Source organism: Coregonus clupeaformis, unplaced genomic scaffold (assembly GCF_020615455.1).
Source record: "Coregonus clupeaformis isolate EN_2021a unplaced genomic scaffold, ASM2061545v1 scaf0234, whole genome shotgun sequence".
Taxonomy (NCBI): domain Eukaryota; kingdom Metazoa; phylum Chordata; class Actinopteri; order Salmoniformes; family Salmonidae; genus Coregonus; species Coregonus clupeaformis.
In genome coordinates this window covers 52,992-80,615 of record NW_025533689.1, presented here as the reverse complement: position 1 = coordinate 80,615, position 27,624 = coordinate 52,992, and the positions used below count along the sequence as shown (strand labels likewise).

Genomic DNA, 27,624 nt, shown 5'->3' with positions numbered 1-27,624 from the left:
CCTGCCATCCAGGACCTCTATACCAGGCGGTGTCAGAGGAAGGCCCTAAAAATTGTCAGACTCCAGCCACCCTAGTCATAGACTGTTCTCTCGGCTACCGCACAGCAAGCGGTACCGGAGCGCCTAGTCTAGGTCCAAAAGGCTTCTTAACAGCTTCTACCCCCAAGCCATAAGACTCCTGAACAGCTAATCAAATGGCTACCCGGACTATTTGCATTGTCACCCCCACCCCCTCTTTTACGCTGCTGCTACTCTGTTTATCATCTATGCATAGTCACTTTAACTATACCTACATGTACATATTACCTCAATTACCTCGACTAACCAGTGGCCCCGCACATTGACTCTGTACCAGTACCCCCTGTATAAGGCCTCGCTACTGTTAATTTTACTGTTATTTTACTGCTTTTATTTTTTACTTATCTATTGTTTACTTAACACAAATGTTTCTTAAAACTGCATTGTTGGTTAAGGGCTTGTAAGTAAGCATTTCACTGTTTCACAAGTCTCTGAATGTCCTTGAGCGGCCCAGCCAGGAATTAAAAAAAAAAAACATTTTAGAATAAGGCTGTAATGTAACAAAATGTGGAAAAAGTCAAGGGGTCTGAATACTTTCAGAATGCACTGTACATATCTACCTCGTACCCCTGCACATCGACTCGGTACTAGTACCCAGTGTATATGGTGGTCCTCTGTAGCTCAATTGGTAGAGCATGGCGCTTGTAACGCCAGGGTAGTGGGTTCGATCCCTGGGACCATCCATACATAAAAATGTATGCGCACATGACTAAGTCGCTTTGGATAAAAGCATCTGCTAAATGGCATATATTATTATTATATATATTATATAGCCAAGTTATCATTACTCATTGTGTATTTATTCCTTGTGTTATTATTTGTTTCTATATTTTTCTCTGCATTGTTGGGAATGGCCCGTAAGTAAGCATTTCACTGTTAGTCTACACCGGTTGTTTACGAAGGGGAAAGGGGGATACCTAGCCAGTTGCATAACTGAATGCATTCAACCAAAATGTGTCTTCCACATTTAACCTAACCCCTCTGAATCAAAGAGGTGCAGGGGGCTGCCTTAAAATCGACAGCCATGTCCCGGAGAGCATTTGTTGTTGGGGGTTAACTGCCTTGCTCAAGGGCAGAACGGCAGAATTTTTCCACCTTGCCGGCTCTGGGATTCGAACCAGCAACCTTTTGGTTACTGGCCCAACGCTCTTAACCGCTAGGCTACATGCCACAACAGCTGTGAGGCATCAGGGTCCATGTATTACAACCCAACAGATGCCAAAAGTCAAAGCCAGTGCAACAGAGACTGCAGGTTGAAACCAATGCAACTACAACAGAGCTGATTGTACAGTCAGACTAATCCAGCTCATAGGAGTCCTCTACCCCGTCGCCACAGGAATGGTCTCTCCCAGTGCTGGATTAGCCTACCTCTGCTCGTGGCTCATGCCTTTTTAGCTCTGGCAGAGAGGAAACCGGGCAGACAGAACAGTGCTTTTTCCTTTGTGAGGGGGCCTTTTGTGATGCCCCACATTTTGAACACAATGCTGGCTCTTTGTACAGGGGCCTGGTGTCAGAGTCTGAACGGAATTCCTTTCCTGTAGGGAAGCCTTTGTCAGAGAGATGTACTGTCTGGGGACTGTCCAAATGAACACTCAGTACTCCGACTCCATCTAACCCCACTTCACTGGTTCTTCATCTTCCTATTATTCCTCTACTTAATATTCTTCTTCTTCTTCTCCATCATTCACATTTTTCAACTTCAGCTAATGGTTAGCTAACGTATAACTGTCATAATATTCTACCGAGTACACTTACTGAGGCTGTGGAAACCAGTTCTGACGACTTCAGAAGCTCCATAGGTTACATTTCTACCTGGGTCGTTCTGAATGTTTCACCTCATGGAATACACCCTCCAGTGCTATAGTACAAAGTGACAACAGGAAGGGAGAGGGTCTGAAGGTGGAATCCCAGACGCTGACACAAGGCACACATGCTCCTGACTGCTCTGTGAGAAAGTGTGTCTGGCTGCAGCACAGAGATATCCCAGACCAGATTCAGCTGTAATGCGCTCTAAATATCCTGGCCTTAAATCCTCTGTCCTTTTGTGTGTCCAGGACTAATTTGGAGTAGCTAGCCTACATTTTTCACTTTGAAAGTGTGTGTGTGTGAGAGAAAAATTACTAACACATTGCTGAATGGATTCAGCCAGAGTCCATTCCGGGTCTGGAGTCTAGCAGAGAGATTATTATCTAGCTGTGGTGCGAACAGCCCATATCCCTGGTAATAATCACAACACCACAGATGAAGGTGACAGAAGGTGCAGTAGCACTCCAGTATTGTGCTGTAATTACATTGTAAGAAAAGGGAGAGTGAATTAACACCTTTACAGAACACAATGACTATCAACCAACACAGGAAGAGCGGTGAGTCAGCAGAGACGTCTTTGTTTGTTTGGTTTGGTTCATGCTATCGTTTGTCTACAGAAGAACACTGAGGTAACGAGAGAGTGGGGTGATTTCAGGTGAACACAGCGTGTGTGAGAGAATTTTTCCAAGGCCATTAAAAACTACAGCGATAATCAACCGGAGTCTTGAGTGCACTGATTGGGCACCATGCCAAAAACACACTCACATCCCATTCCCTACTGCGTGTCCAAGGCAGGCTGAGAAGCATGTAAGTCAACATGAACGCTAGACATTCATATCGGTATGATATCAATTTTGGAAAATATATCTGCATTGGTGAGCAAATGCGAGTTGTCCCATTGCGTGTGGAGGACAAAAGAAAAAGTGTGTTGGTCGGAAACTGGTGCTTGCCAGTTCTCAACACAACACAAAGGGCAGAATAGACTAGGCCTCTTGAGTGATGGCTTTCCTAGTGGTTTGGCCGATGTACATCAACAAACTAGTTCCAGGAGCTCCTGTAGACCGGCCTGGAGCGAGGCAGTAAGGCCCAGGCACAGAGGGATCTTTCCAGCTCAGTGGGCTGACGTGAGCATTACACCAACAGATCTAGTTCCCATCCCCCACCATTCCTCTTCTTCCTCCAATCATCCTCCATGTTAATGAACACCGCATGACATGCACGGCTCTCCTTGAAGCCCCACTGGAGCGTGTCTTTCTCAGCAGGGCTCTTTTGTTGACACAGGCCTCGATCTCTGGTTTCTGGGGGTGGCCCCTGCCAAAGACCTTTGCGGATGTTCAAACTGATTCACAATCTTTAGCAAACAGTTAATGGCTAATGTGGGACCAAGCACAAGTGATTTTTCTTCAACCCCTTTTCCACTAAAAGGCCAGGACAAGGCCTGATTTAGTGTGCAAGACAAAGAGATCAATCCATCCTAGTTTGAGGCATAAGTCTATGCCTTCACTGTCAAATGGACACACATGAGTAGAAGGCCCAAGTAGGAGAGGCCCCTTTGTTGAGAAGTAACATCCTAACAGAAAGGAGAGAAAGACAGAGTAGCAGTCTCTCATGAGTCATGCCATGCGAGCCAGCTTCAAACTTCACACTATGGTGCTACCAAAGACAGTACAGTATGAAGATAGGCAGAAACTGTTTCTCCAATAGAAATCCCCAATCACACTTGTACGCGTTGTCATGGCAAGGTTGGCTAGCTAAGCTCATGCACAGAAAGCGTAAATTCTAGCGGTCTAGCGGTCATTTCGCGCCGAACTGCGCATGTGCAGGCCCTCAAATCAAAAGGCACTCCGATATAAACAACCTGTCCCTCAACGTCAGCAAGACAAAGGAGCTGATCATGGACTACAGGAAACGGAGGGCTGAGCAAGCCCCCCATCCACATTGACCGGGCTGTAGTGGAGCAGGTCGAAAGCTTCCAAGTTTCTCAGTGTCCACATCACTGAGGAATGATCATGGTCCACACACACCAAAACAGTTGTAAAGAGGGCACGACAACACCTCTTCCCCCTCAGGAGGCTGAAAAGATTTGGCATGAGCCCTCAGATACCGCTGCACCACAGAGAGCATCTTGACTGGCTGCATCACCGATTGGTATGGCAACTGCTTGGCATCCGACCGCAAGGCGCTACAGAGGGTAGTGCGTATGGCCCAGTACATCACTTGGGCCGAGCTCCCTGCCATCCATACCAGGCGGTGTCAGAGGAAGGCCCTAAAAATTGTAAAATACTCCAGCCACCCAAGTGGTACCGATGCACGGCAAGTTACCAAGTCTGGAACAAACAGGACCCCGAACAGCTTCTACACCCAAGCCATAAGACTGCTAAATAGTTAGTTACACAGTTAACCAATAGCTACTAAGACCCTTTTTGCATTAACTCTTGACTCATCACATATGCTGCTGCTACTGTTTATTATCTATCCTGTTACCTAGTCACTTTATCACTACCTATATGTACATATCTACCTCAATTACCTCGTACCCCTGCACATCGACTTGGTACTGGTACCCCGTATATATAGCCAAGTAATCGTTACTCCTTGTGTATTTATTTTTCTCCTCTCTGCATTGCTGGAAAGGGCCCGTAAATAAAGTTGCTTTTGACAAACTGACATTTACATTTTCATCACATTCACGAGGTTGGAGTAATAACATGTTCAACTACTTAAAGACATTGACTTGAGTCTAGGTTGTGCCTTTAGATTGACTACTAAGGAAGAATTGTACACTTCTCTCATTGACTTCTTGCATCGCAAGCATTCCCAGAAGTCTTGCGATGTTGCGCCTCTGGGTTTAGAGACTCTGTGGTGCTACATTCTCCCCATCAACACAGGCAGGCCCCAGCTCTCAGGTGATGAAATCTCAGCAGCATCACACTAGGGAATAAGATCTTCATGGACCCAGAGTAGAACAGTGGCTGATTGAATACAGAGATCAATGGATCTTCTACTCCTTGACCTTGAGCAAGGAGAAATACAAGAGCCAGGCCATTCCATATTACAGCTAAGACAGGCTACAGTACAGATGGTATATAGACCCAGAGTCCTGCTTTACTGTAGGTTATATTTTGGAATAGTGGTCAAATAACTGGGCAATGTCAAAAATGTGATTCAGAGGTCCTGTAGCCAGCTAGCCTTCTTTTATGCAAGCGTAATAAAGCATCTGCCAAGATATCTGATAAAGCATCTGCCAAGATATCTGCATTTTTATGACACAGGAGTGTTTGCCCTGTCGGCTGCTGCTCTTTCAAGGTCGTTGTGATAATCCTCATTCTGGCTGTTCCTCCTGAATCACTAGCTACATCATTGGAGCAGGCTGGGCTCTTCTCGGAGGGAGCAAGCACTCATGCTGTCAATCTGATGGATGAGACGCTGGTGTCAGAGAGCCTGACTCAGATGAGGGATCCCTGGGGCAGCTCCCAATGACCAGCACTATCGGAGCCCAGAACTCGTCTTCCTGACAGCGGAGGAGACATGAGCATGAAGAACAGGGATAACACACTTCCCTGTGTATTCATTTGAATAGCTTGGTAGAGACAGTATTATTTTCCCTTTTCCTACGCTTTGGAACAGCAAGAAGTAGTAGGCTACAGGTCGTCATCCACAGGGCTACAGAGAGAATGCTCTCCACTCCAACCCTCCCAGAGTAAGGCCCATGTGCCTTTGCACGTGTGGATGTTCCAGCTTCAGAGGGTCAAAGGGCTTGACTTAGATCAATACCGAACCTTGGATAATCAGGTTCCTGAGCCAAGAGACTTATCATGTCTCCAAGACGTTAGTTTCCTTGTTAACTGTGTTCAACGCAATTCAAGGTACCAACTGCCTGGAAAAGACCAAAGACAGACATTCATGTTTTAGTCCCAAATACATTTAGGACTATACACCAGGACGTTTTGCAAGGAGTTTCTTTATGAACTCTAACAGAACCATTTTCTATACAGATCTGTCTGCAAGCCATTTAGCCTAAAGGTCTTGCCCAAGCCCACAGTAAACTAGTGACCCTTACTAGGACCTCCAGCTTAATGAAAATACCTTATCATGCTGGGGGACCTTTTCCTTGGGTCAGAGAATGACCAGGGAGCCCTTGGCAGTCGTCAGCATCTGTAACTTGGCACTGCTTATGTTTGGAGCGAGGATGGGTACATTCATTAGCAGCCATCTTAGCCACACATGGCGCCAAAACCTGAAACCTACCGCTGCTAATCCGTTCATCCTGGCAGGGGCAGCGTATATTTCCCCGCTCCGTCCAGAAACATCATGACAGAGTCCGTCGGGGGTTACACGGATCACTCAGCCAGTCCGAAGGCTAACATCTGCCCGCCTAGAGTGGGAGGCAAGCCGCTTAATCCCCCATGTGGTGACATGGTAAGGCATGGATTAAAACCAGCCATTCATGCCTCATACCATCAGCTTTACTCTACTGCTGCTCTCCATCTCACAGCCCTTTCTGCACTGGGGGATTCAACAGATGCAGCCTATATACACATAACGTACTGCACAACACAGGTGCATGCAGCCTATAAATAGGCCTAAAACTTTGCATGCAAGTTCCTGTTCCAATGCATGGCTGCTTAGATTATTGTGAAGTGAGAGGATACAAAACAAGTGCAATGGGTGGCATTTATTGGCCGGTATAAAATGTTTCCCCCTTCTGAAAGTGATTGTGTTGTTCAAAAACCAGTCTAAGTAGCTCACATCATGTATAAAACAGAATACTGAATCTGTGCCATGGCAGACAGCACTAAATCTTCTCATGAAGGTATTGCTGGTGGTCCCTTTAAGGACAAGTCACCACAACGAGCGAGATGCCATGCAGCAGCCTCCTCTCCATGCTGCTCATAGGGTTCCTGGTCCTGCTGCTCTTTTCGTACACAGAGAGGGCTGATGGACCATCTGTTGTAAGCCAGTCCGCTTTCACTCCCTCTCTCTCTCTGTGGCCTTTATTTTCCAGTCCTGTGTTCAGTGTTCATAGCCACTGGCTTGGCGGCAGAATAGTGTGAGGGTGTTCTGTCAGATCTGTTGCCTATTTGGGGACTAGGAATTACATCACTGCTATAAACCAATCTATGTTTTAGGGAGGGTCTGCACAAACTTGGACACATAAATTGGCATTTGCTGTAATGTTGTACACCCAATTATGACCCTACTTCATATCCTGAAGAAGAGAGCACATCATTTCATTGCCATCTGCAAATGAACTGCCTTTCACAACATTGATTTGAACACCTTTGATTAATAGCTTTATGACAGCGATCACAGGCTATAAATCATAAACAACCATTTATGAGGCTTCTTAAGCCTAGTCGACACCAGTCTTTTCAAGGAATTACTTATCAGAGAAGTTTTACTTTCCTTGAACCTTGATCCCATTATTCTCTTCTGTTCAGATCAGAACTTTCCATGACGCTGAGGAGATAAGATTCATTGAGCTGAGAGCTTTGCCAAACACCTCCTGACGAAGAGGTGTTGAGACAGGGAACACACATAGGCCTAAATCTTTCGGGTGATGTATAGCCGCGGGAGAGCCTAGCAGACTAAACCTGAATGATGGAAACTCCCATAAGTAGGCTATGTGATCTATTGCCAGGCTGAATGAGATAAGAAATAGCTGACAAAGGTGTGACAGACGAGTCAGATGAGTCTACTACTGTTGTGGTGAGGTTATGGTGGCAAAAAATTGTGATAAGGTGATGTAGCCTAACTGGCCTTCAAAGCTGCTTCTTCCCTGATCAGACTCACCTGATCCCCCAAGCAAATTCAGATAATCTCACAGCATGTTGAACAGCATTTAAATAAGGTCTTACAACAGTCTGTTGAATGTATTTGACTACCATGACCATCACCACGATTTGACTAATGCTGTTTTAGTTGTATTGCCATGGTTGTAAATGTGTCAAATGTCCATTAGCTAACAATTACATTGTGGCAACAAAACTAACATTTTGATGAACGTGTGTACATAACATTATTACGTTGTCAGGACAAAATTGTGACATGGGCGTGAGTGAGTCTTGAAACGCTTCAACAAAACCATCACCAGGTAGAATAGTTTAGCTACATATACACGTTGTTGTCCCAACATCGGCATTTCTCACAGCGCCACGACAGCGCACCATCAAGTTTCATTTTAGACAGTATGTATGCTAGGATATGTGGCTGCTCCTATAAACACAATACCCTTACAAATATGATATAGCTAACGTTGCCGTTACTTGCTGATAAGCTTTATAAAAACGACTTGTCTGACTAGCGACAAAGACAAGTCAGGCAGCAGCAAAACTGCTTTTTATTGCTAGCTTTGAGCTACAGCCATCGTCACACAATACCAGATTCCTAGCTTTCTGGCTAGTTAGCATTGCAAACAAAAAAACCTTGCATCTGCACGGAGCAGAATATCATAATAAATGCCAATATCCCATTTACGTTCGCCCTCACCTTTTTCAATCTTGGGGCCTCTGCCACAGTACCGTCGCGATTTACAAACGCTTCTCCACCGTTTTGTTGTGGATCTGTCCGTTTCATCGCGGACGCCTGCGGCATCTTAGGGTTCGGGGTAAGAAAACCAGGGCTCGGGTCCCCTGTTTTTACGATAGGGTCCATCGTTGGGGTAGTAGTCGAAGTAATGATAGCTTTTGGTTCGTTTTCAACTATCCCTTTGTCATCTGCCTTTGGCGTCAGAGGCGATTCGGGTGTTACTTCTTTGCTGGGGACGTCTTTTAATTCGACCTCGGCCATTTTCGCTACCAAAACCTGGACTGACATCGCTGCTATTTTGCGAAGTCCTTTTCCCAACACGTAACAAGGCGACGGATTGTGAGTGGCGGAGTACTGATTAAAAGCAAGGCATTGTGGTCCTCGTAGTTTTCAAGAGTCTCACTAAACATTTAGTGGAATGTTCAAATGATCAATGCCATACAAGCACTATTTATGATACTATCAAAACAAAAGAGGAAATAGACTAGCTACATAAAATGACTTTGACTCAGAGCCTTACCAAATAATTTGACAGATAACAGTACATAACTACATCTCCCAAGAAGTATTACCCTTTCAAATGCATTATGGTAGATTACGTTTGTATTTAACGAGGACGACCAGTGCAGTACTACAAAACATTATATATAGCCAGTTAGTGATGACAATTCATATTTGATTCAAGTCTTGTATCCAAACCACATTGACAATATCTGAAAGAACAGTATGATCATTCATAAAGAAATGGAAAGGAATTTGTACATTTCTCACATGTAGTTCTCTACGCAAGAATACAAAGTAAATGCACCAGTGACATTACAGTAACAAAACATTGATACTGTATTTTGATATTAACGCAATGCAAAATGTATGTATGTAACTTGAAGCCTTTCAGCTCTGCATCGCATGACACAATGCCATTTGAAAAATATTAATATTTCATTAGTGGAAAACTTTTACTTGACAACCCCCTCTTTCAATGCACATTTCATTATGTCAATCTGGAGAAAATGGGTTCTGGGAGCAAAGAAAAGCCAAAAATCTCTCATATTGAGTAAATACTGCCACCGTGGGGTGGGTTCTGGTAATGTAATTTAGAGCTCTCACGCCGCAATCTATCCGCATTGATAACAATGACATGATTTACAGAGTACAAACTAACGATGAACTCTAATAAAAACATATGGGTAACATCAATTTTCTTTCAATCATAGACGGATGAATTCAATCAATTAAGTTTATTTCCATGTCTCAATTGAAAACCACATCACTACAAACAATTCCAAATTATTGAATGAGGGGGTTTGGAGTGCATTGGAGTCCTCATGAGCCCACACAAGTCCATGCAGCCCTTTACCAGTTTTGAATCAGCCTCCATTTTTTATCAAAATGAATGACATTCACACAACCTATCATAAAGGCACCTCTTTGACCAGTATACATCAGAATTCTCCAAGTAAAGACATTTTGACAATAAAAATAAACAGCAATTTACTTTGAACCTTCCATAATCTTGAAATTCTAAAAGGCATACCATGTACATTACATTTTAGTTATTTAGCAGACGCTCTTATCCAGAGCGACTTACAGTTAATGAGTGCGTACATTTTTCATACTGGCCCCCCGTGGGAATCGAACCCACATCCCTGGCATTGCAAGCGCCATGCTCTACCAACTGAGCTACAGGAGGCCATGTCTTTGTATCTATCTATCTTGAATTGTGGAACAAACTTCTAGTTAGAATAGACATAATGTGCATGCCAATGCAAGTAACTGCAGCCCTAGTAAACAAAGCCATGCTTTCTTATGCTGTAAGTCGCTCTGGATAAGAGTGTCTGCTAAATGACAAAAATGTTAAAATGTTAAATGTAACATTACTACCACTCCAAAGCCTGTCACTCAACAAAAAGGAAGAACTCAAGCATTCTAGCTGCAATATTCAAGCTCTCACAAACAATTCATACAAAAAGGAAAACACAATAACATACATTCAAGCCAGGAGGGTTTAATCCAATGCAACCAGACAAACCTGTGATATACTATTTACAAGGACGCTATTCTGATACATTCGCAAAATACTTACAAAATTGAGTCAATTGTGGATGCCGAGTTAAAATACAGTACAGTTGTTTTTGATGCACCATAATATCAAACTAAACGTAAATGGTCTTTGTAATAATTTGATTTTAAAATGTCACAAATGACAATAACTACTTTCAAATTAAATAAAACGGAGAAAATGACTGAACAAATGTACAACAAAATGTTACTCTCGTAAGTGCTTCCTTATTAACCTGAATCTGAGGACAGTTATGGTAACTAACATCTACAGAATAGTCTTATCAGAAGCTACGATTTATTGTTTCACAATCAAACCTTGAGGTGACAAAATATTTGAGGAAGTATCTGCCCTCTAAAGTCCTCTGTGACATTCTGCTGTGAAATGCTCAAGAATAGAGAAAGATTGCATCAGTCCCCAAATATCCACAGGATGTTCACGCCTGATAGGCCCAGATTTACTCTCCTGTAAAAAGACAGACGGGTACAACTTATGTGCAATTAAAACAATAATGTTTTACATAGAGATTGATTGTCAATATAATGTCTTGACAAGTTTCCTTTACTAAAGTGACATAGCAGCACATTTTTATCACAAAGAGCTTATTACAGTGATGGCACCTTGGACTGGGAAGTTTAAATACATTTATACAGTGGAATAGTTGGGAGTACTCACCCCAGCATCCCAGACTCCTTGGTTTTGATGACGAAGAGGAACATGAGAACAGTGTGGAACAGGTTGTTCCTTCCCTGTGAGCACAATCAGAGGGGGCTCAAATGAATGGAGCACATGTGGTTTTTGACAGATACATCTCACTCACCAAAGGCATGTCCAAAAAGGCCATAGGGACAAAAGAGGCACAGATTGGTTCTTACCTTGGGCAGGCTGTAGACATTGCCCTGGTAGATTAGTTGGTAGTGCGGGGGATTGGTGCTACTTTGGTGAATGCAGAAGAGGCTTTCATTCGTCACGTCTATTCAAGAAACAAGAACAGGGTATCAGTAAAGAATAGAAGAAGAACGATGTCCATTCTGTGTGTGTTGTGCTGCTTGGCCTTACCAGGTTTGTCTGGCGTCTGGGTGAAATGCTGCGAGGTGAAGGTCTTGCCGTCGGGGTACTTAGGGTGCGGCGGGAGTCGGGAGTCCAGGTATGTGCACAGCACATGCATGAGGATCTAATGGACAGAAAACACAACACGTTTGGCATTCACCCCATGTTGACCTCTCACTATCGTCATAGTGACAGGAATAGGTCAGACCATACTTTTTTGGTCTAGACTAGAGGTGATGGATGAGACTCACAGCACAGTCTGAAGGGAGGTCTGTGTCCCACTTCCTGGCTTTGAGATCCCCGCCCCTGTTCCAGCGGAAAGAACTCATGCAGCCACTATGGGCCAGTTCTGACAAGGGGAAACAAACACACTGTCAATAATGATATGTCCATTTCTGCTTTCATCAAGTCTTATGACGTTTGACTCAAATTTCTCTAGAATCTTAGCTGCTTTGGCTCTAATGTATTGGTCCGTCAGTTGTGGACACATATAGTATGACAGGAATATAGCACAGTGAATAAGCAAGGATTCAAAATGTTGCCTCTCATAGGCCTACCTCGGATTCTCTCCACTAGATACTCTTGGTTAGGGGTGATGTCCAGGTACTGCACAATAGCAGGCATGGTGGGGATGACTGAGGCCTTCAAAACAGCAGCCTGTTTTAGGCTGGCTATACTGGCTTCTGTTGAATAGGGTGGTAGAGACAGACAGGGTAAGTATAACCGGGCCGGAGTAAACTATATTTCCCATTATGCCCCATTGCATATGGGCAGTAAATACCTCCGATCTGGAGTTCAGAGCAGCCCATTCTCCTTAGCTGGCCATTCACTGAGTCCATCTCCTTCACCAGTGGCACTAGAATGGTGTCATTTATCCACTGAAAGAAAGAGAAACTACACGCTTATCAACCACTTTCTCCAACAAAATTCCAGATTTTACCAGAGCTTCAGTGTTACTTCTAAGCTTGTTATATCTCCTTACATTTCTGAGCTTGGCCATCCAGCTGTCTATGCTGTCCACCACGAGACGACTGGTTGTGATTCTGGCCCAAACCTGCAGATCAAAAATAAATTCCTGCTAGGAAAACCAATTTCCCTCTGGTATTATCAAGAATAGTTATTTTATTGATTGACTGATGAATTGATTGATCCCTCGGACCTCCTCAGCAGCCTGTTTGGAGCCCAGGTCCGTCTCGTCCTTGCTGGCTGAGGGGGCCTGGGAGCGGCAGGCCGGCTGGTACTGGAACTTCCTCAGGCTCTGGGCGTAGTCCCCCACCGAGCGGCTATAGTTCCAGAATGTGGGGCTGTGGGAGGGCGACACCGACTCTGGGCTCCCTGAGAAAGTCAAAGGATGCATACAGGATATTACAATAATGCTCTTCACAGTTGAGACACAAAAGCTCAGTTGGAGTTCATTATTATTTGTTATCCTTTATTTAATCAAGAAAGTCACATTGGGATTGACATCTCTTTATCAAGTGAGCCATGGTCTGTTTTTTATCCAGACCAGTTTCACTAGTAGTAACGCATTGTGAAAATGGTAATAAGAGCTAAGCTACATCGTTACACTCATACCTAACTGACTGCGGTGGCTCTTCTCCTCCTCGGTGCGGAGGAACCTGTCCAGGGTCTTCAGGGACTCCATGTAGTCCTCCTTGCCCCCGGGGGAGTTGAACACGGAGGGAGAGGTGCGGTAGCGTGCCCTCAGGCTGGTGCCATCCACTGGGCCAATGCTGCTGGGGTAGGATGAGGGGGGGCTGTAGTTCAACTGAAATCAACAGAAAGCTGTTACAAATGGGAACGCATGATCTCCCTGACTTCATGCCAGTAGATTTCAGACATGACAAGTAAGGAAAACCAAAAAGTGGTAGCCACAACACAAGAAACTTGAAAGGATAATGGTAGCTAGATACGGCCCATGGTTACAGTAACACCTCTAGTGTACCCGATTAATTGACAAACACAAATGCGTCAGATTGATAGCAAGATAACAGAGAGCATTGTGAGTCTGACAGACCTTTCCAAAGGCCAGGGAGGGGGAGAAGTGTCCCCCGCTGCCCGGGGTGGACGGGCTGCTCAAAAGGGGGCTGTATCCAGGAACACAGCTGGGGGAAAACTTGGGGCTGGTGCTGGCCGGCCTGGAGGGACTGAAGCTGAGCACGCTCTGACCCTGGAGGGGCGACGACTGAGCCGGGGCTTGAGCCTCCTGCTTCTCTTGCTTCAGCGGGGGTGACGCCTGGATACCTGAGTGGAGATGAACACCAACATAGTATTGATTGATTTGGGCAGTTTAAAAAGACAAACGTACAAGAGGGATACACTGTATTTGGGGTTCATAGATAACACCATCACCTTAACCCCTTTGCAGCCGATGACTCACCTGAGTTTCTGAGGCCAAGAAGGCGGTGCTGGTCAGGGGTAACAGCGATGGTGGAGGGGGCCATGGTGTACTTGAAGTACTTCCAGAAGTCAAACAGGGCGTTGAGGCTGAAGACTGAGGCAAAGGCCAGCTCTGTGGGAAAGGAAAAGGAAGGAGAGATAATATGAATTTGACAGGTTATGGCTCATCTGGAACCAGTGTGCATCAGTGCCACACCTGGCCATTCCCTCCCAAAACAATGCTTAATTTATCTCGATGAACTACACAGCAGAGCACTCACCTATGTACCAGATAGGCCAATAAGAGATGTTGAAGTACAGGCTCAGCAGTTTTCCTGACCTGAGAGGAAAATGTACATATTACTGTGCGAGGTATTGGCACCACTTGCTTCTAGTTAGGCATTAGCAACAGATTACTAATCATGCGAGTCAGTTGTTGACAAGAAAACACAACCTACATCTCAGTGCAGATCATGCCAGCTAGCGACACATTGAGGACTGCCCAGGCGAGGACCACCTGGCGCGCCTGCTCCTCCCTCCTCATCCTCATCGTCCTGTCGATGAGAGTAGACATGTCTTCCTGTTTCGTCGGAGTCATGTCCACATAACGTCACACTGTCGGCTGCTAAATTCAGACAGAGAGGTTAGCTAGTTTCTAAATAAACCAGTGTGTCTGACACTCAGAAGATTCCGACCCTACCTTTACACTTTCTTACACTGAGCAGCACTGGGGTCGGAACGCAATCATGGTTAGTTTCATTAAGACACCATGGAGCCGGCGCAAGATATGCGTCGGAAAACGTACCTCAACGCAGCAATGGGATATGCCACTGTACTCCAAATTTTACCTTTATCCACACTGCTCCATCGAGAAGATATAAATACTGCTAGTTTTCCCAGAAAACTGCCCTTTTCGTCCTCATGCTAGCTAGCAGCAGCCACAGCAGCCATTATGGAATGGCACATCATGTTGAACAAAGGAGCTGATTGCCTGACACTGTAATTCCAAAATGTCTGCAATCGCTACTGCTAGCTGGCATGAAGCCGAAAAGGGCAGTTTTCTGGGAAAACTAGCAGTGTTTCAATCTTCTCAATGTATCAGTGTGGATAATGGTACATTTTGGAGTAGTGTCACTGGCCTATCCCATCCCTGCATCGAGCTACGTTTTCCGACCAATATCTCACACCGGGTCCACTGTGTGGTAATGTAACCATGATTGCTTTCCTACCACAGTGCAGCTCAGTGTAAACAAGCGTAACGGTAGGGTCAGTATCTTCTGGCAATCAGTTTGCTGGCTAGCATAGCATGCTAACGTCAACAGTTAGTTAGCTAAAGTAAACACTGAATCGCTGGCAAAGTATTACTTTTGTTTTACCAACTCGTTTAACTTGTTTTTACTTAGTCAGCCATACCACCAATAAGTGTAATTGAATAGAGTAAATACAAAGTCAATTTCATACACACCCAGTTCGCTTCAACGGCGCTGCACAAATGTTTTATTTCAACCGGAAGTGTAATGTTCTAGAGTAGTGTAACTACTTCCGTTCCGTACACCCGCCCCTTTTCAAAACATGCTGCTGAGATGTGGTTTGGGTAACACCTTGTTACAGATGAGATGTGGAATGGAATATTTTGTTACGTCATCACAATCAATAAGAAATTCAGACGTTTTACATTATTCATATATTTGCACATACATACAAAAAGAAGTGGCCGACACATCACAATGTGTACCTCTTCAACATTCATCCAGCAGCAGAGCCAGCATCTAACATCAGCATCCAGAGACCGACTCAAACTCAGTATCTATTCCATAAAGAGATGACCACTGTAAACATTTTTTTTTTTTATTGTGGGTTAAAAGGCCATGTCTTTTGAGTTCAAACATGATAACTTTTTATAGGAAAATTATTGCCTGGCTACCCAGTCACAACGCTCCGGCCAAACAGCACGCCCACTAACGTGTCTTCTCCACGATGAGTCTGGATTTGCTTTCCTCCCAGACTCTTTGAGAACGCAAACACATACTGATTGGTCCCAGAAACCGATGGGGTTGGGCCAGAGCCGTCCTACATTAATTACGTCATTTTGAAGTCGGCACAAACGACTTCTAGGATGGATGTATGGAACGATGATAGAACAGCGGAATAAAATTCAGGATGAGTCGTCAGGCAAGGAAAATGAACCTGAAGAAATAAAACATGAAGCCTATACAGTACCTCTACATCCCAATCTGGATTATCCTTGTTTGATTGTGCCCAATATTAAACTGATATTTGATGAGAAAATAAACCTTAACCTGACACAACAAATTAGATTTTGGCAAAACAAACAAACAGTTAAAAATAAGTAAATAAATAAACATATCTAGTAATGGCACAGTGAAGTCACAGTCAATTGTGTGGCGACAACGGTTTCTCAGAATCATATCCCTCTAACCCACAGTCTCTGCTATCTGGATCTATCAGTCTCATTTAGCAGACGCTCTTATCCAGAGCGACTTACAGTTAGTGAGTGCATACATTTTTTCATCATCATCATCATCCTCTTCTTCCTCATCCTCCCCATCTTCCTCCTCCTCCTGGGCCCCTCGGCTAGTCTTGGGGCCCTTGCAGATCTTGAGGTGTCTGGTGAGGTGGTATTTGGTGAGGAAGCCCTTCTCACACTTCTCACAGATGTAGTCCCGGCGGCCCTCGTGGGAGTTCATATGCTTCTTCAGGTGGTTGGTCCTCAAGAAATGTTTGTCACACTTGGGGCAGTGGATCTGACGCTCTCTGTGCGTTGGGAATGATGATGGAAGAGGGGTGGAGAAAAGAGTCCAGAGGGATAGAAGGGGGAGGGGAAATGGTGATAAGAACAGAGGAAAATAGACTGATGGAAATCCAGATACTTTATAAAATATGTTTACCAATATGTCTTACGTCTGGCGTCCATTAGTTTTCCCTGGCCATGTGACCTGAGCAGAAACTTTGGGCCCTGGGTTACAGGCTATGAACTAGAGCAGATACTTTTTGCATACTACTCATGTCAATAGCTTGGTTTAGTTTTAACTTACTGTATATGTGTGAACATGTGCTGCTTGAGGTCCTGCTTCCTGATGAACATCCTGTCACACAGGTCACACTTGAAGTTCTTGGCCCCCGTGTGAATCACCATATGAGACGCCATGTGGGACTTCTGAGTGAATGATTTCTCACACACATTACACCTGTAGTTCTTCTGACCTGTGGGAGCACAAGAGATTAGAATGAGTAAAACCTGTACGAGAAGCATATGTAGACCATATAATCACCTGATATACAGTAGAACCATCATGTCTTTTAAAACAACTTCAATAATATCTTGACTAATCTAAAAGCACCCCTGAGACTGACACAGATAATGCTAAGCTGCTATGTTCAGAGGTCCCATGTCAATGTGTATATGTGTGCACGTGTGAGTGTAGGCCACGCCACCCATCCTCTACCTGTGTGTATCTTGAGGTGCATTCTCAGGTTGCTCGGATCACTGAAGGCCTTGCTGCAGTATTCACACTTGTGCGGCTTCATCCCCACATGTCCCATGAAGTGCACGTTGAGCTTAGTGGACGTGGTGAAGGCCCGCGAGCACATACTGCACTTGTACTTCCTCTCAAGCGAGTGTCTGTGTGAGTGTGTGTTGGAGCCAGAGTTATTAGTGTTATTAGAGTGGCTGCTGTTGTGGGAGTGGCAGGCCCAGGGGGATGAGGAGGAGCTGGAGGTACCGCTGGGTAGCTTGCCCTCCTGGTGGTGGTCCTGGTGGTGGTCCTGGCTGGGGCTGTGGGAATGGGGGTGGCCGTGGTTGTTGTGGCTGCTCAGATGGGACTTCAGCTCGGCGAAGGACTGGCACTCTTTGCCGCACTGGCACACCTGGCCCTCTGGGACCTGAGGGACCCCCATCTGCCTGCAGTAGTCCCTGGTGTAGTAGAAGAGCAGCTCCTGGTCTGGGAGGATCTCAGTGGATGTGCAGAAGAACAGCTTCCCGTTGTCGGGGTAGGCCACCAGGTTCTGCTCCTCTCTGGTCCTGCTCACAGAGACACCACAGATCTGAGTGGAAGCCATTTTGGATAAAAGATAATAACATTGATCCAAATCCATGAGGTGGCTTCACTAAGTGATAATTACCTTGCCTTGCGGACAAACATCATCCAGTTGCATTCATTCTCATCTGTGGTCACAATACAGAACTCCAGCACGTTGTTGTGAAACATCTGAAACAACACCACCATCTACTAGTCAGAATGGTGCCTTCCTTCATCCGCATAATTTACATTTGATTGACACATGAAATTCTATTATAAGGTCATCTGAAATCTAAATGAGGAGATGTGTATAGTATAAGCCACTGACCTTCCATATCTGAGGGGTGTCCTTGTCTGGCCAGTCTTGCAGGTCTATGTTGCTACAGTGCTGTCCCACCAGGGGCCCAAAGCAGGTCCTGGGAGGAATGATGTCCCGGGCAAACACTCCTAAGAGACACACACACACACTTATAGAGATATTGATGAGGGGCAAACAAGCTATACAGTGGGGAAAAAATTTATTTAGTCAGCCACCAATTGTGCAAGTTCTCCCACTTAAAAAGATGAGAGAGGCCTGTAATTTTCATCATAGGTACACGTCAACTATGACAGACAAATTGAGAAAAAAAAATCCAGAAAATCACATTGTAGGATTTTTAATGAATTTATTTGCAAATGATGGTGGAAAATAAGTATTTGGTCACCTACAAACAAGCAAGATTTCTGGCTCTCACAGACCTGTAACTTCTTCTTTAAGAGGCTCCTCTGTCCTCCACTCGTTACCTGTATTAATGGCACCTGTTTGAACTTGTTATCAGTATAAAAGACACCTGTCCACAACCTCAAACAGTCACACTCCAAACTCCACTATGGCCAAGACCAAAGAGCTGTCAAAGAACACCAGAAACAAAATTGTAGACCTGCACCAGGCTGGGAAGACTGAATCTGCAATAGGTAAGCAGCTTGGTTTGAAGAAATCAACTGTGGGAGCAATTATTAGGAAATGGAAGACATACAAGACCACTGATAATCTCCCTCGATCTGGGGCTCCACGCAAGTTCTCACCCCGTGGGGTCAAAATGATCACAAGAATGGTGAGCAAAAATCCCAGAACCACACGGGGGGACCTAGTGAATGACCTGCAGAGAGCTGGGACCAAAGTAACAAAGCCTACCATCAGTAACACACTACGCCGCCAGGGACTCAAATCCTGCAGTGAAAGACGTGTCCCCCTGCTTAAGCCAGTACATGTCCAGGCCCGTCTGAAGTTTGCTAGAGTGCATTTGGATGATCCAGAAGAGGATTGGGAGAATGTCATATGGTCAGATGAAACCAAAATAGAACTTTTAGGTAAAAACTCAACTCGTCGTGATTGGAGGACAAAGAATGCTGAGTTGCACCATACCTACTGTGAAGCATGGGGGTGGAAACATCATGCTTTGGGGCTGTTTTTCTGCAAAGGGACCAGGACGACAGATCCGTGTAAAGGAAAGAATGAATGGGGCCATGTATCGTGAGATTTGGAGTGAAAACCTCCTTCCATCAGCAAGGGCATTGAAGATGAAACGTGGCTGGGACTTTCAGCATGACAATGATCCCAAACACACCGCCCGGGCAACGAAGGAGTGGCTTCGTAAGAAGCATTTCAAGGTCCTGGAGTGGCCTAGCCAGTCTCCAGATCTTAACCCCATAGAAAATCTTTGGAGGGAGTTGAAAGTCCTTGTTGCCCAGCGACAGCCCCAAAACATCACTGCTCTAGAGGAGATCTGCATGGAGGAATGGGCCAAAATACCAGCAACAGTGTGTGAAAACCTTGTGAAGACTTACAGAAAACGTTTGACCTGTGTCATTGCCAACAAAGGGTACATAACAAAGTATTGAGAAACTTTTGTTATTGACCAAATACTTATTTTCCACCATAATTTGCAAATAAATTCATTAAAAATCATTCAATGTGATTTTCTGGAATTTTATTTCTCATTTTGTCTGTCATCGTTGACGTGTACCTATGATGAAAATGACAGGCCTCTCCCATCTTTTTAAGTGGGAGAACTTGCACAATTGGTGGCTGACTAAATACTTTTTTTCCCCACTGTATGTTGTTTTTGATTGGGCAGTAACGGAATTGTGCTGAGACTAAGATTTTTCACTTAAAATGTATGCCAAACACAGTTGAGTTCAGTACAGCACAGTAGAGTTCAGAGTACAGTAAAGTAGAGTAGAGTATAGTTCAGTACAGTAGAGTTCAGTACAGTAGAGTACAACAAAGTATAGTATAGTTCAAATCAAATCAAATTGTATTGGTCACATACACATATTTAGCAGATGTTATTGCGGGTGTAGTGAAATGCTTGTGTTCCTAGCTCCAACAGTGCAGTAGTATCTAACAATTCACAACAATACACACAATTCTAAAAGTAAAAGAATGGAATTAAGAAATATATAAATATTAGGACGAGCAAGGTCGGAGTGGCATTGACTAAAATATACATTTACATTTGACATTTTAGTCATTTAGCAGACGCTCTTATCCAGAGCGACTTACAGGAGCAATTAGGGTTAAGTGCCTTTCTCAAGGGCACATCGACAGATTTTTCACCTAGTCGGCTCTGGGATTTCGGTTACTGGCACAACGCTCTTAACCACTAAGCTACCTGCCGCCCCTATATAGTAGGATAGAATACAGTATATACATATGACATGAGTAAAACAGTATGTAGACATTATTAAAGTGACTAGTGTTCCATTATTAAAGTGGCCAGTGATTCCATGTCTATGTATATAGGGCAGCAGCCTCTAAGGTGCAGGGTTGAGTAACCAGGTGGTAGCCGGCTAGTGATGGCTATTTAACATTCTGATGGCCTTGAGATAGAAGCTGTTTTTCAGTCTCTCGGTCCCAGCTTTGATGCACCTGTACTGACCTCGCCCTCTGGATGATAGCGGGGTGAACAGGCCGTGGCTCAGGTGGTTGATGTCCTTGATGATCTTTTTGGCCTTCCTGTGACATCGGGTGCTGTAGGTGTCCTGGAGGGCAGGCAGTGTATCCTCAGTGATGCGTTGGGCAGACCGCACCACCCTCTGGAGGGCCATGCGGTTGCGGGCGGTGCAGATGCCGTACCAGGCGGTGATACAGCCCGACAGGATGCTCTCAATTATGCATCTGTAAAAGTTTGTGAGGTTCTTTGGGGCCAAGCCCAATTTCTTCAGCCTCCTGAGGTTGAAGAGACGCTGTTGTGCCTTCTTCATCACACTGTCTGTGTGGGTCGACCATTTCAGATTGTCAGTGATGTGTACGCTGAGGAACTTGAAGCTTTTCACCTTCTCCACTGTGGTCCCGTCGATGTGGATAGGGACATGCTCCCTCTGCTGTTTCCTGAAGTCCACGATCAGCTCCTTTGTTTTGTTGACGTTGAGGGAGAGGCTATTTTCCTGGCACCACTCCGCCAGGGCCTTCACTGTAGGCTGTCTCGTCATTGTTGGTAATCAGGCCTACTACTGTTGTGTCGTCTGCAAACTTGATGATTGAGCTGGAGGCGTGTGTGGCCACGCAATCATGGGTGAACAGGAAGTACAGGAGGGGGCTGAGCACGCACCGTTGTGGGGCCCCTGTGTTGAGGATCAGCGATGTGGAGGTGTTCTTACCAATTTGGTAACGGAACTTTTGAGTTTTAATCACTTAATAATTCATAAACAAAATATTAACTAATTAATAGGTCTACCTTTACTTGTTACTTCGGTGAACTTTAATTATCCTCCCTCCTCATGAGAGAGAAAAATGAGAAAATATCAGTGTAGATGAAGGGGAGGAGACAGGTTAAAGAAGGATTTTTAAGCCTTGATACAATTGAGACATGGATTGTGTATGTGTGCCATTCAAAGGGTGAATGGGCAAGACAAAATATTGAAGTGCCTTTGAACAGGGTATGGTAGTAGGTGCCAGGAGCACCAGTTTGTGTCAATAACTGCAACGCTGCTGGGTTTTTCACGCTCAACAGTTTCCCGTGTGTATCAAGAATGGTCCCCCACCCAAAGGACAGCCAGTCAACTTGACACAACCATGGGAAGCATTGCAGTCAACAAGGGCCAGCATCCCTGTGGAACACTTGACACCTTGTAGAGTCCATGCCCTGACGAATTGAGGCCATTCTGATCACTCAATATTAGGAAGGTGTTCTTAATGTTTATACACTCAGTGTATAAGCAATAAGACTGAAAGGACACAGGACACAGATTGAGAGAAACAGGACATTGGAAGTGAACTTGCATCTCCACAGGGGTTTCCATACCTAAAGGATCGTCAGCTACAGAGATGCGGAGGCAGAGCGGGCGAGGCAGAGACAGACGGGCTCTGCTCTGGATGGGCGTGTCAGGGATAAAGGTGACTGGGCCGTGCTCTGGGCAGTCAGAGGGATACGAGCGCTCACACAGCGTACACCCTGTTCACAAACACAATAAAACAACAAGTTAGGACAAAGATATACAGATCAGAAGTTCAAAGACTTCCAATGGATCACGAGAACAGAACAACAGTAAGCTAGTATAGCTTTATACATTACCAAGCTCAAATTTCCCTTACAAACCAAAATGTCCGCCATCCTTCCCTTTTACTCACAGATGGTGAAGGCAGTGACCATGTTCTCCTTGTTGGAGGTGGAGTCCTCCAGCTGCAGGGTGGAGTTGACCAGCAACAGGCTGTTCTCTGGCCCCAGGGACACCTCTGCCGTGATGGGAGACACGTTGGCTGGCTCTAGGCCCATGCCCGAATGATCATGGAGGGACACAGGCTCTAGCTGGGACTGGGTGAGCACCACACTCACCACCCCAGAGTTCAGCTCCCCTGAGCCGTGTAAAGACTCCCCCAGACCCCCTCCCCCCGAGTTCCCCACCCGGCCCCCTAGGTGCTCTGGCTCCATCCCCACGGGAAGCTCCAGGCCAGGCCCGTGCAGGGGCATCACGCCCCCAGAGGACTCAACTCTTCCCAGGCCTTCGTGGTTCTGGCCTCTCCCTCCCAGTTGGTGCTGGTTCTCAGCCCCCACCACCCCCTCCATGTTGGCCAGCTCCTCTCCCATCCTGTCTGGGGAAATGGGGCTGCTGACTCGGGACTCTATGTTCAGCCCTGTGGAGTCCAGCTGCACCTCGTGGCCCCCACCCTGGTGGAGGTCTACCTGGCCACCGACCTGACGGGAGTCCAGGGACACCAGGCCTTGTTCCAGAGGTCCTCCAGGGCCACTGTAAGGGTCCAGCCCTGAGGGGTTCTGGCTGGACACAGAGAGAGTCCCGTCCATGTTGAGACTGCTGGGGTGAATGTACTGAGGGGGAGGCCGGTCTGCCAGGTAAGACAGGATACCTTGATAGAGAGAAAGAGAAATCCTTTCCAATCCACGTACATATAGATCAGTTAACATCTTATGGTGTAATATTATGAATCCTAAACATATCCATGAGAGATACAATGGAGATTACATTCAGTGGTTAAGAGAAGTGATCAGCCCTACCTGGCAGTATGTGTCTGAAGTAGCTACTCTCCAGGTGTGGGTAGGGAGGAGGAGGTAATGAGTAGTTCCTCTCTGGAAGGCCACACATGACCCCTCTGTCACCAAGAGGACCCATTGGCAGCATGAGCGACAGAGCAGAGGGCAGAGACCCAAGAGAGGGCCCCAGGCTGGGTATTGCCACAGACATGCCTGAAGAAAAGGAGGACAAAATGAATGTATCAACAACTATATTTACAGTAAATATGTAAACAATATAAGAAAAATATAGTTTTACCAGATAAGTTAATGTGTTTTACCTGGTGTAGTGATGGGGTTGTGGGTTGGGGAGGTGGGTAGACCCAGATGACTGGCACTCACAGAGGGCACACTTAACTGGTCCATCCCAACAGGGCTGAGGTTCATGTCATTCATTCTGGAGAGGAATCAACAAACGTCTAAGGTGTTAGAAAAAGTTGTGTAATATCCCATTTGAGGCTGACTAAAAAAAACATTACATGTGTGTGGAAAGTCTATCACAGTGGTTAGATACCTGACTTCGGCAGTGTGTGCTCATCCAAGATACTGTGAAATGTGTGCATTCTGCCGGCTAAAGTGGATAGACACAGAGTTCAATCATCAATTTGCTTCATGTCACATTCACCAAAACATGTTGCAAAATATGACACAATGCAGGAGTTAGCTTGCTAACAACAAGATATCTCTTTAATAGAACATGTTACAGTCCCAAATCAGAGCCACTGACCTGTGACCCTATCAACAAAGTATGCAGTATGTAACTTTTTAGAGCGACCCGACCAAATTCACATAGAAATTTGACTTATAGATCTGTCATTCTCATTGAAAGCAAGTCTAAGATAATTTGTTTTAACTTTCGGTTTTGTACACCAGCTTCAAACAGCTGAATGCACAATATTTTTGGTTTAATTAAAATATATTTCACAGCGGTTTAGATGGAAAAAGTATTCTCTACACTATCCATTGTTTGTTTTGTCACAAACTTAAATTAGGCGAACTATTAGGGAAAGGCATAACGATTTCTGCATATTGCACCTTTTATCCACATTAATACCATTCGTAATGTAGTTAGCTAGCTATCTATCTAGCTAGCTTGCTATCTATCTATCTAGCTTGCTAAGAATAGCTAGCTAACAGTAACGTTAACGTTAGCTAGTTAACGAGAATCAAGGAAAAACTATCAATTTCATCTAACAAACGTTACGATCCCTATTTGAGCGTATAGCTCATGTTAACGACTCAAAGACAATGCTGTGATGTTGTATATTCATGCAACAGATAAAAACGTAGCATACAGTAAGTGGACATTTTAAGAAAACAAAAGCTAACGTACCAAAATACTTCCTCTCTGTTCGGGTCCATGACAGCGTGACACACTGAGCATGCGCAAGCAAGAAGCAGCGCTGCAGGACGAAAATCAGATCTAAGGTCATTTGCCAAAGCCTCTCTGTTTTTCAATTTTATCACCGACCATGACAAAAAGGTTTTTAGCCTACACAGTTCTACAGCTTTGTAAATGTAACTTAAATTAATTGACTTAGATGCTTATTCAATACGCAAATTAGACATGGCTTTTGTTTGACAGTTCTATCTCCCATTGGCCCCGCTATCCCTATCATTTTGCTGTCAAAAGTACAAGTCGGAAGTTTACATACACTTAGGTTGGAGTCATTAAAACTCGTTTTTCAACCACTCCACACATCTCTTGTTAACAAACTATAGTTTTGGCAAGTCGGTTAGGACATCTACTTTGTGCATGACACAAGTAATTTTTCCAACAATTGTTTACAGACAGATTATTTCACTTATCACAATTCCAGTCGGTCAGAAGTTTACATACACTAAGTTGACTGTACCTTTAAACAGCTTGGAAAATTCCAGAAAATGATGTCATGGCTTTAAATGTATGCACGCATGACTGTAAGTCGCTTTGGATAAAAGCGTCTGCTAAATGGCATATTATTATTATTATATTATTATTTGAGTCAATTGGAGGTGTACCTGTGGATGTATTTCAATGCCTACCTTCAAACTCAGTGCCTCTTTGCTTGACATCATGGGAAAATTCAAAGAAATCAGCCCCAAAAATTGTAGACCTCCACAAGTCTGGTTCATCCTTGGGAGCAATTTCCAAATGCCTGAAGGTACCACGTTCATCTGTACAAACAATAGTACGCAAGTCTAAACACCATGGGACCACACAGCCGTCATACCGCTCAGGAAGGAGATGCGTTCTGTCTCCTAGAGATGAACGTACTTTGGTGCAAAAAGTGCAAATCAATCCCAGAACAACAGCAAAGGACCTTGTGAAGATGCTGGAGGAAACAGTTACAAAAGTATCTATATCCACAGTAAAATGAGTCCTATATCGACATAACATGAAAGGCCGCTCAGCAAGGAAGAAGCCACTGCTCCAAAACCGCCATAAAAAAGACAGACTACGGTTTGCAACTGCACATTGGGACAAAGATCATACTTTTTGGAGAAATGTCCTCTGGTCTGATGAAACAAAAATATAACTGTTTGGCCATAATGACCATAGTTATGTTTGGAGAAAAAAAGGGGTTGCTTGCAAGCCGAAGAACACCATCCCAACCGTGAAGCACGGAGGTGGCAGCATCATGCTGTGGGGGTGTTTTGCTGCAGGAGGGACTGGTGCACTTCACAAAATAGATGGCATCATGAGGAAGGAAAATTATGTGGATATATTGAAGCAACATCTCAAGACATCAGTCAGGAAGTTAAAGCTTGGTCACAAATGGGTCTTCCAAATGGACAAAGGATACTTCCAAAGTTGTGGCAAAATGGCTTAAGGACAACAAAGTCAAGGTATTGGAGTGGCCATCACAAAGCCCTGACCTCAATCCTATAGAAAATGTGTGGGCAGAACTGAAAAACTGTGTGCGAGCAAGGAGGCCTACAAACCTGACTCAGTTACACCAGCTCTGTAAGGAGGAATGGGCCAAAATTCATCCAATTTATTGTGGGAAGCTTGTGGAAGGCTACCCGACACGTTTGACCCAAGTTAAACAATTTAAAGGCAATGCTACCAAATACTAATTGAGTGTATGTAAACTTCTGACCCACTGGGAATGTGATGAAATAAATAAAATCTGAAATAAATCATTCTCTCTACTATTATTCTAACATTTCACATTCTTAAAATAAAGTGGTGATCCTAACTGACCTAAGACAGGGAATTTTTACTAGGATTAAATGTCAGGAATTATGAAAAACTGAGTTTAAATGTTTTTGGCTAAGGTGTATGTAAACTTCTGACTTCAACTGTATATCCCCTCAACTGTATTTTCCAGTAATACATGTCTACTCCTATACATAGCATACTGTAGTGTTGTCTTGAGAGAAAGGGTTGCATATCTCTTTCTCTCCGCCCAGTTTAGGATCACACCCACCTGGCACGATAACCAACAAAAACTAGAGATTGTCACAGACAGAGGGAATGGGGATGTGACAACTTGTTTTCTAACAGGTTACAATTTCACCTGCATACTTCCATAGACAAACATAAACGGGGAAAGGAGATAACGCATGATGAGAGATGATTATGAAGACTCTGTGAGGAGGTAAGCTCAGGTCATGAATTAAATTGTGGAATTAATGGAAATGTTTTAGTCTGTGCCATGTATTTTACACTGTAATTTCGAAGGCTTTTAGGTGTTGGGAAAATTAAGATGCATGAAAGTTAGAAATAGCCTATAATTTCCAATAAAACCATCGGTGGGATGTGTTTAATAGTTTCTATGATTATAGGCTAATCAAAGAGTTGTGTGTTATAATGAATAGCCTATATCATAAGCATAATTCAACCCTAAATGATGTTTTTATTTGCAGAGAGATGTCGGACCACAAGAAGGGATTATTTGAGCGCAGGCCATATGTCCGACCCATAGGGCTCGGCCTCTCAATGGATCACCAGATAGCGCATTACAAGGACACGTTTGGACTGCCCTTTCCCCTGGACACAACAACCTACCTGGATCCTGTGTACGGTCAGAGATTCGCAGGGAGTCTCTCATATTTCCCATTCCACAGCCACATCGGTGTATATGACTATTCATTCGAACCAGCGTTCATTCGAAAAAGGAACGAAAGGGAACGGCAGCGGGTGCGCTGCGTAAACGAGGGTTACGCACGTCTCCAGGAGCATCTTCCC

At 44.6% G+C, this 27,624-nt stretch overlaps 3 protein-coding genes across 5 annotated transcripts in view; all 3 read right to left on the bottom strand.

Moving 5' to 3' along the window:
• The window catches only part of LOC121543682 (putative adenosylhomocysteinase 3), a 46,723-nt gene extending 37,969 nt beyond the window's left edge, over window positions 1-8,754 (bottom strand). For both annotated transcript variants that reach the window (XM_041853782.2, XM_041853784.2), the window contains exon 1: window positions 8,374-8,754. In XM_041853782.2, the coding sequence (XP_041709716.1) occupies window positions 8,374-8,700 (327 nt within the window). In that variant the 5' untranslated portion in view covers window positions 8,701-8,754. The remainder of the gene's footprint in view (window positions 1-8,373) is intronic.
• Window positions 8,755-10,030: 1,276 nt separating this feature from the next.
• Window positions 10,031-15,485, bottom strand: LOC121543681 (transmembrane protein 209). 2 transcript variants are annotated; one of them, XM_041853780.2, is made up of 15 exons: window positions 15,366-15,485; window positions 14,359-14,525; window positions 14,182-14,240; window positions 13,902-14,033; window positions 13,539-13,765; window positions 13,097-13,289; window positions 12,681-12,856; window positions 12,504-12,575; window positions 12,303-12,399; window positions 12,079-12,204; window positions 11,773-11,870; window positions 11,531-11,645; window positions 11,347-11,444; window positions 11,147-11,220; window positions 10,031-10,936 (listed from the first exon to the last, which is right to left on the bottom strand). In XM_041853780.2, the coding sequence occupies exons 2-15, from the start codon at window positions 14,496-14,498 to the stop codon at window positions 10,882-10,884; spliced, it is 1,662 nt and encodes a 553-aa protein (XP_041709714.2). In that variant the 5' UTR covers window positions 14,499-14,525; window positions 15,366-15,485; the 3' UTR covers window positions 10,031-10,881. The 2 variants fall into 2 exon arrangements, with proteins under 2 accessions (XP_041709714.2, XP_041709715.2); XM_041853781.2 differs by having other exon boundaries at window positions 14,359-14,522.
• A 249-nt stretch (window positions 15,486-15,734) lies between these two features.
• On the bottom strand, window positions 15,735-24,865 carry LOC121543680 (PR domain zinc finger protein 4-like). Its single transcript, XM_041853779.2, has 11 exons — window positions 24,784-24,865; window positions 23,965-24,021; window positions 23,732-23,847; window positions 23,436-23,624; window positions 22,553-23,287; window positions 22,227-22,376; window positions 18,269-18,387; window positions 18,044-18,129; window positions 17,368-17,942; window positions 16,957-17,125; window positions 15,735-16,675 (listed from the first exon to the last, which is right to left on the bottom strand). The coding sequence occupies exons 3-11, from the start codon at window positions 23,844-23,846 to the stop codon at window positions 16,372-16,374; spliced, it is 2,442 nt and encodes an 813-aa protein (XP_041709713.2). The 5' UTR covers window position 23,847; window positions 23,965-24,021; window positions 24,784-24,865; the 3' UTR covers window positions 15,735-16,371.
• Between the last annotated feature and the right edge of the window lie 2,759 nt (window positions 24,866-27,624).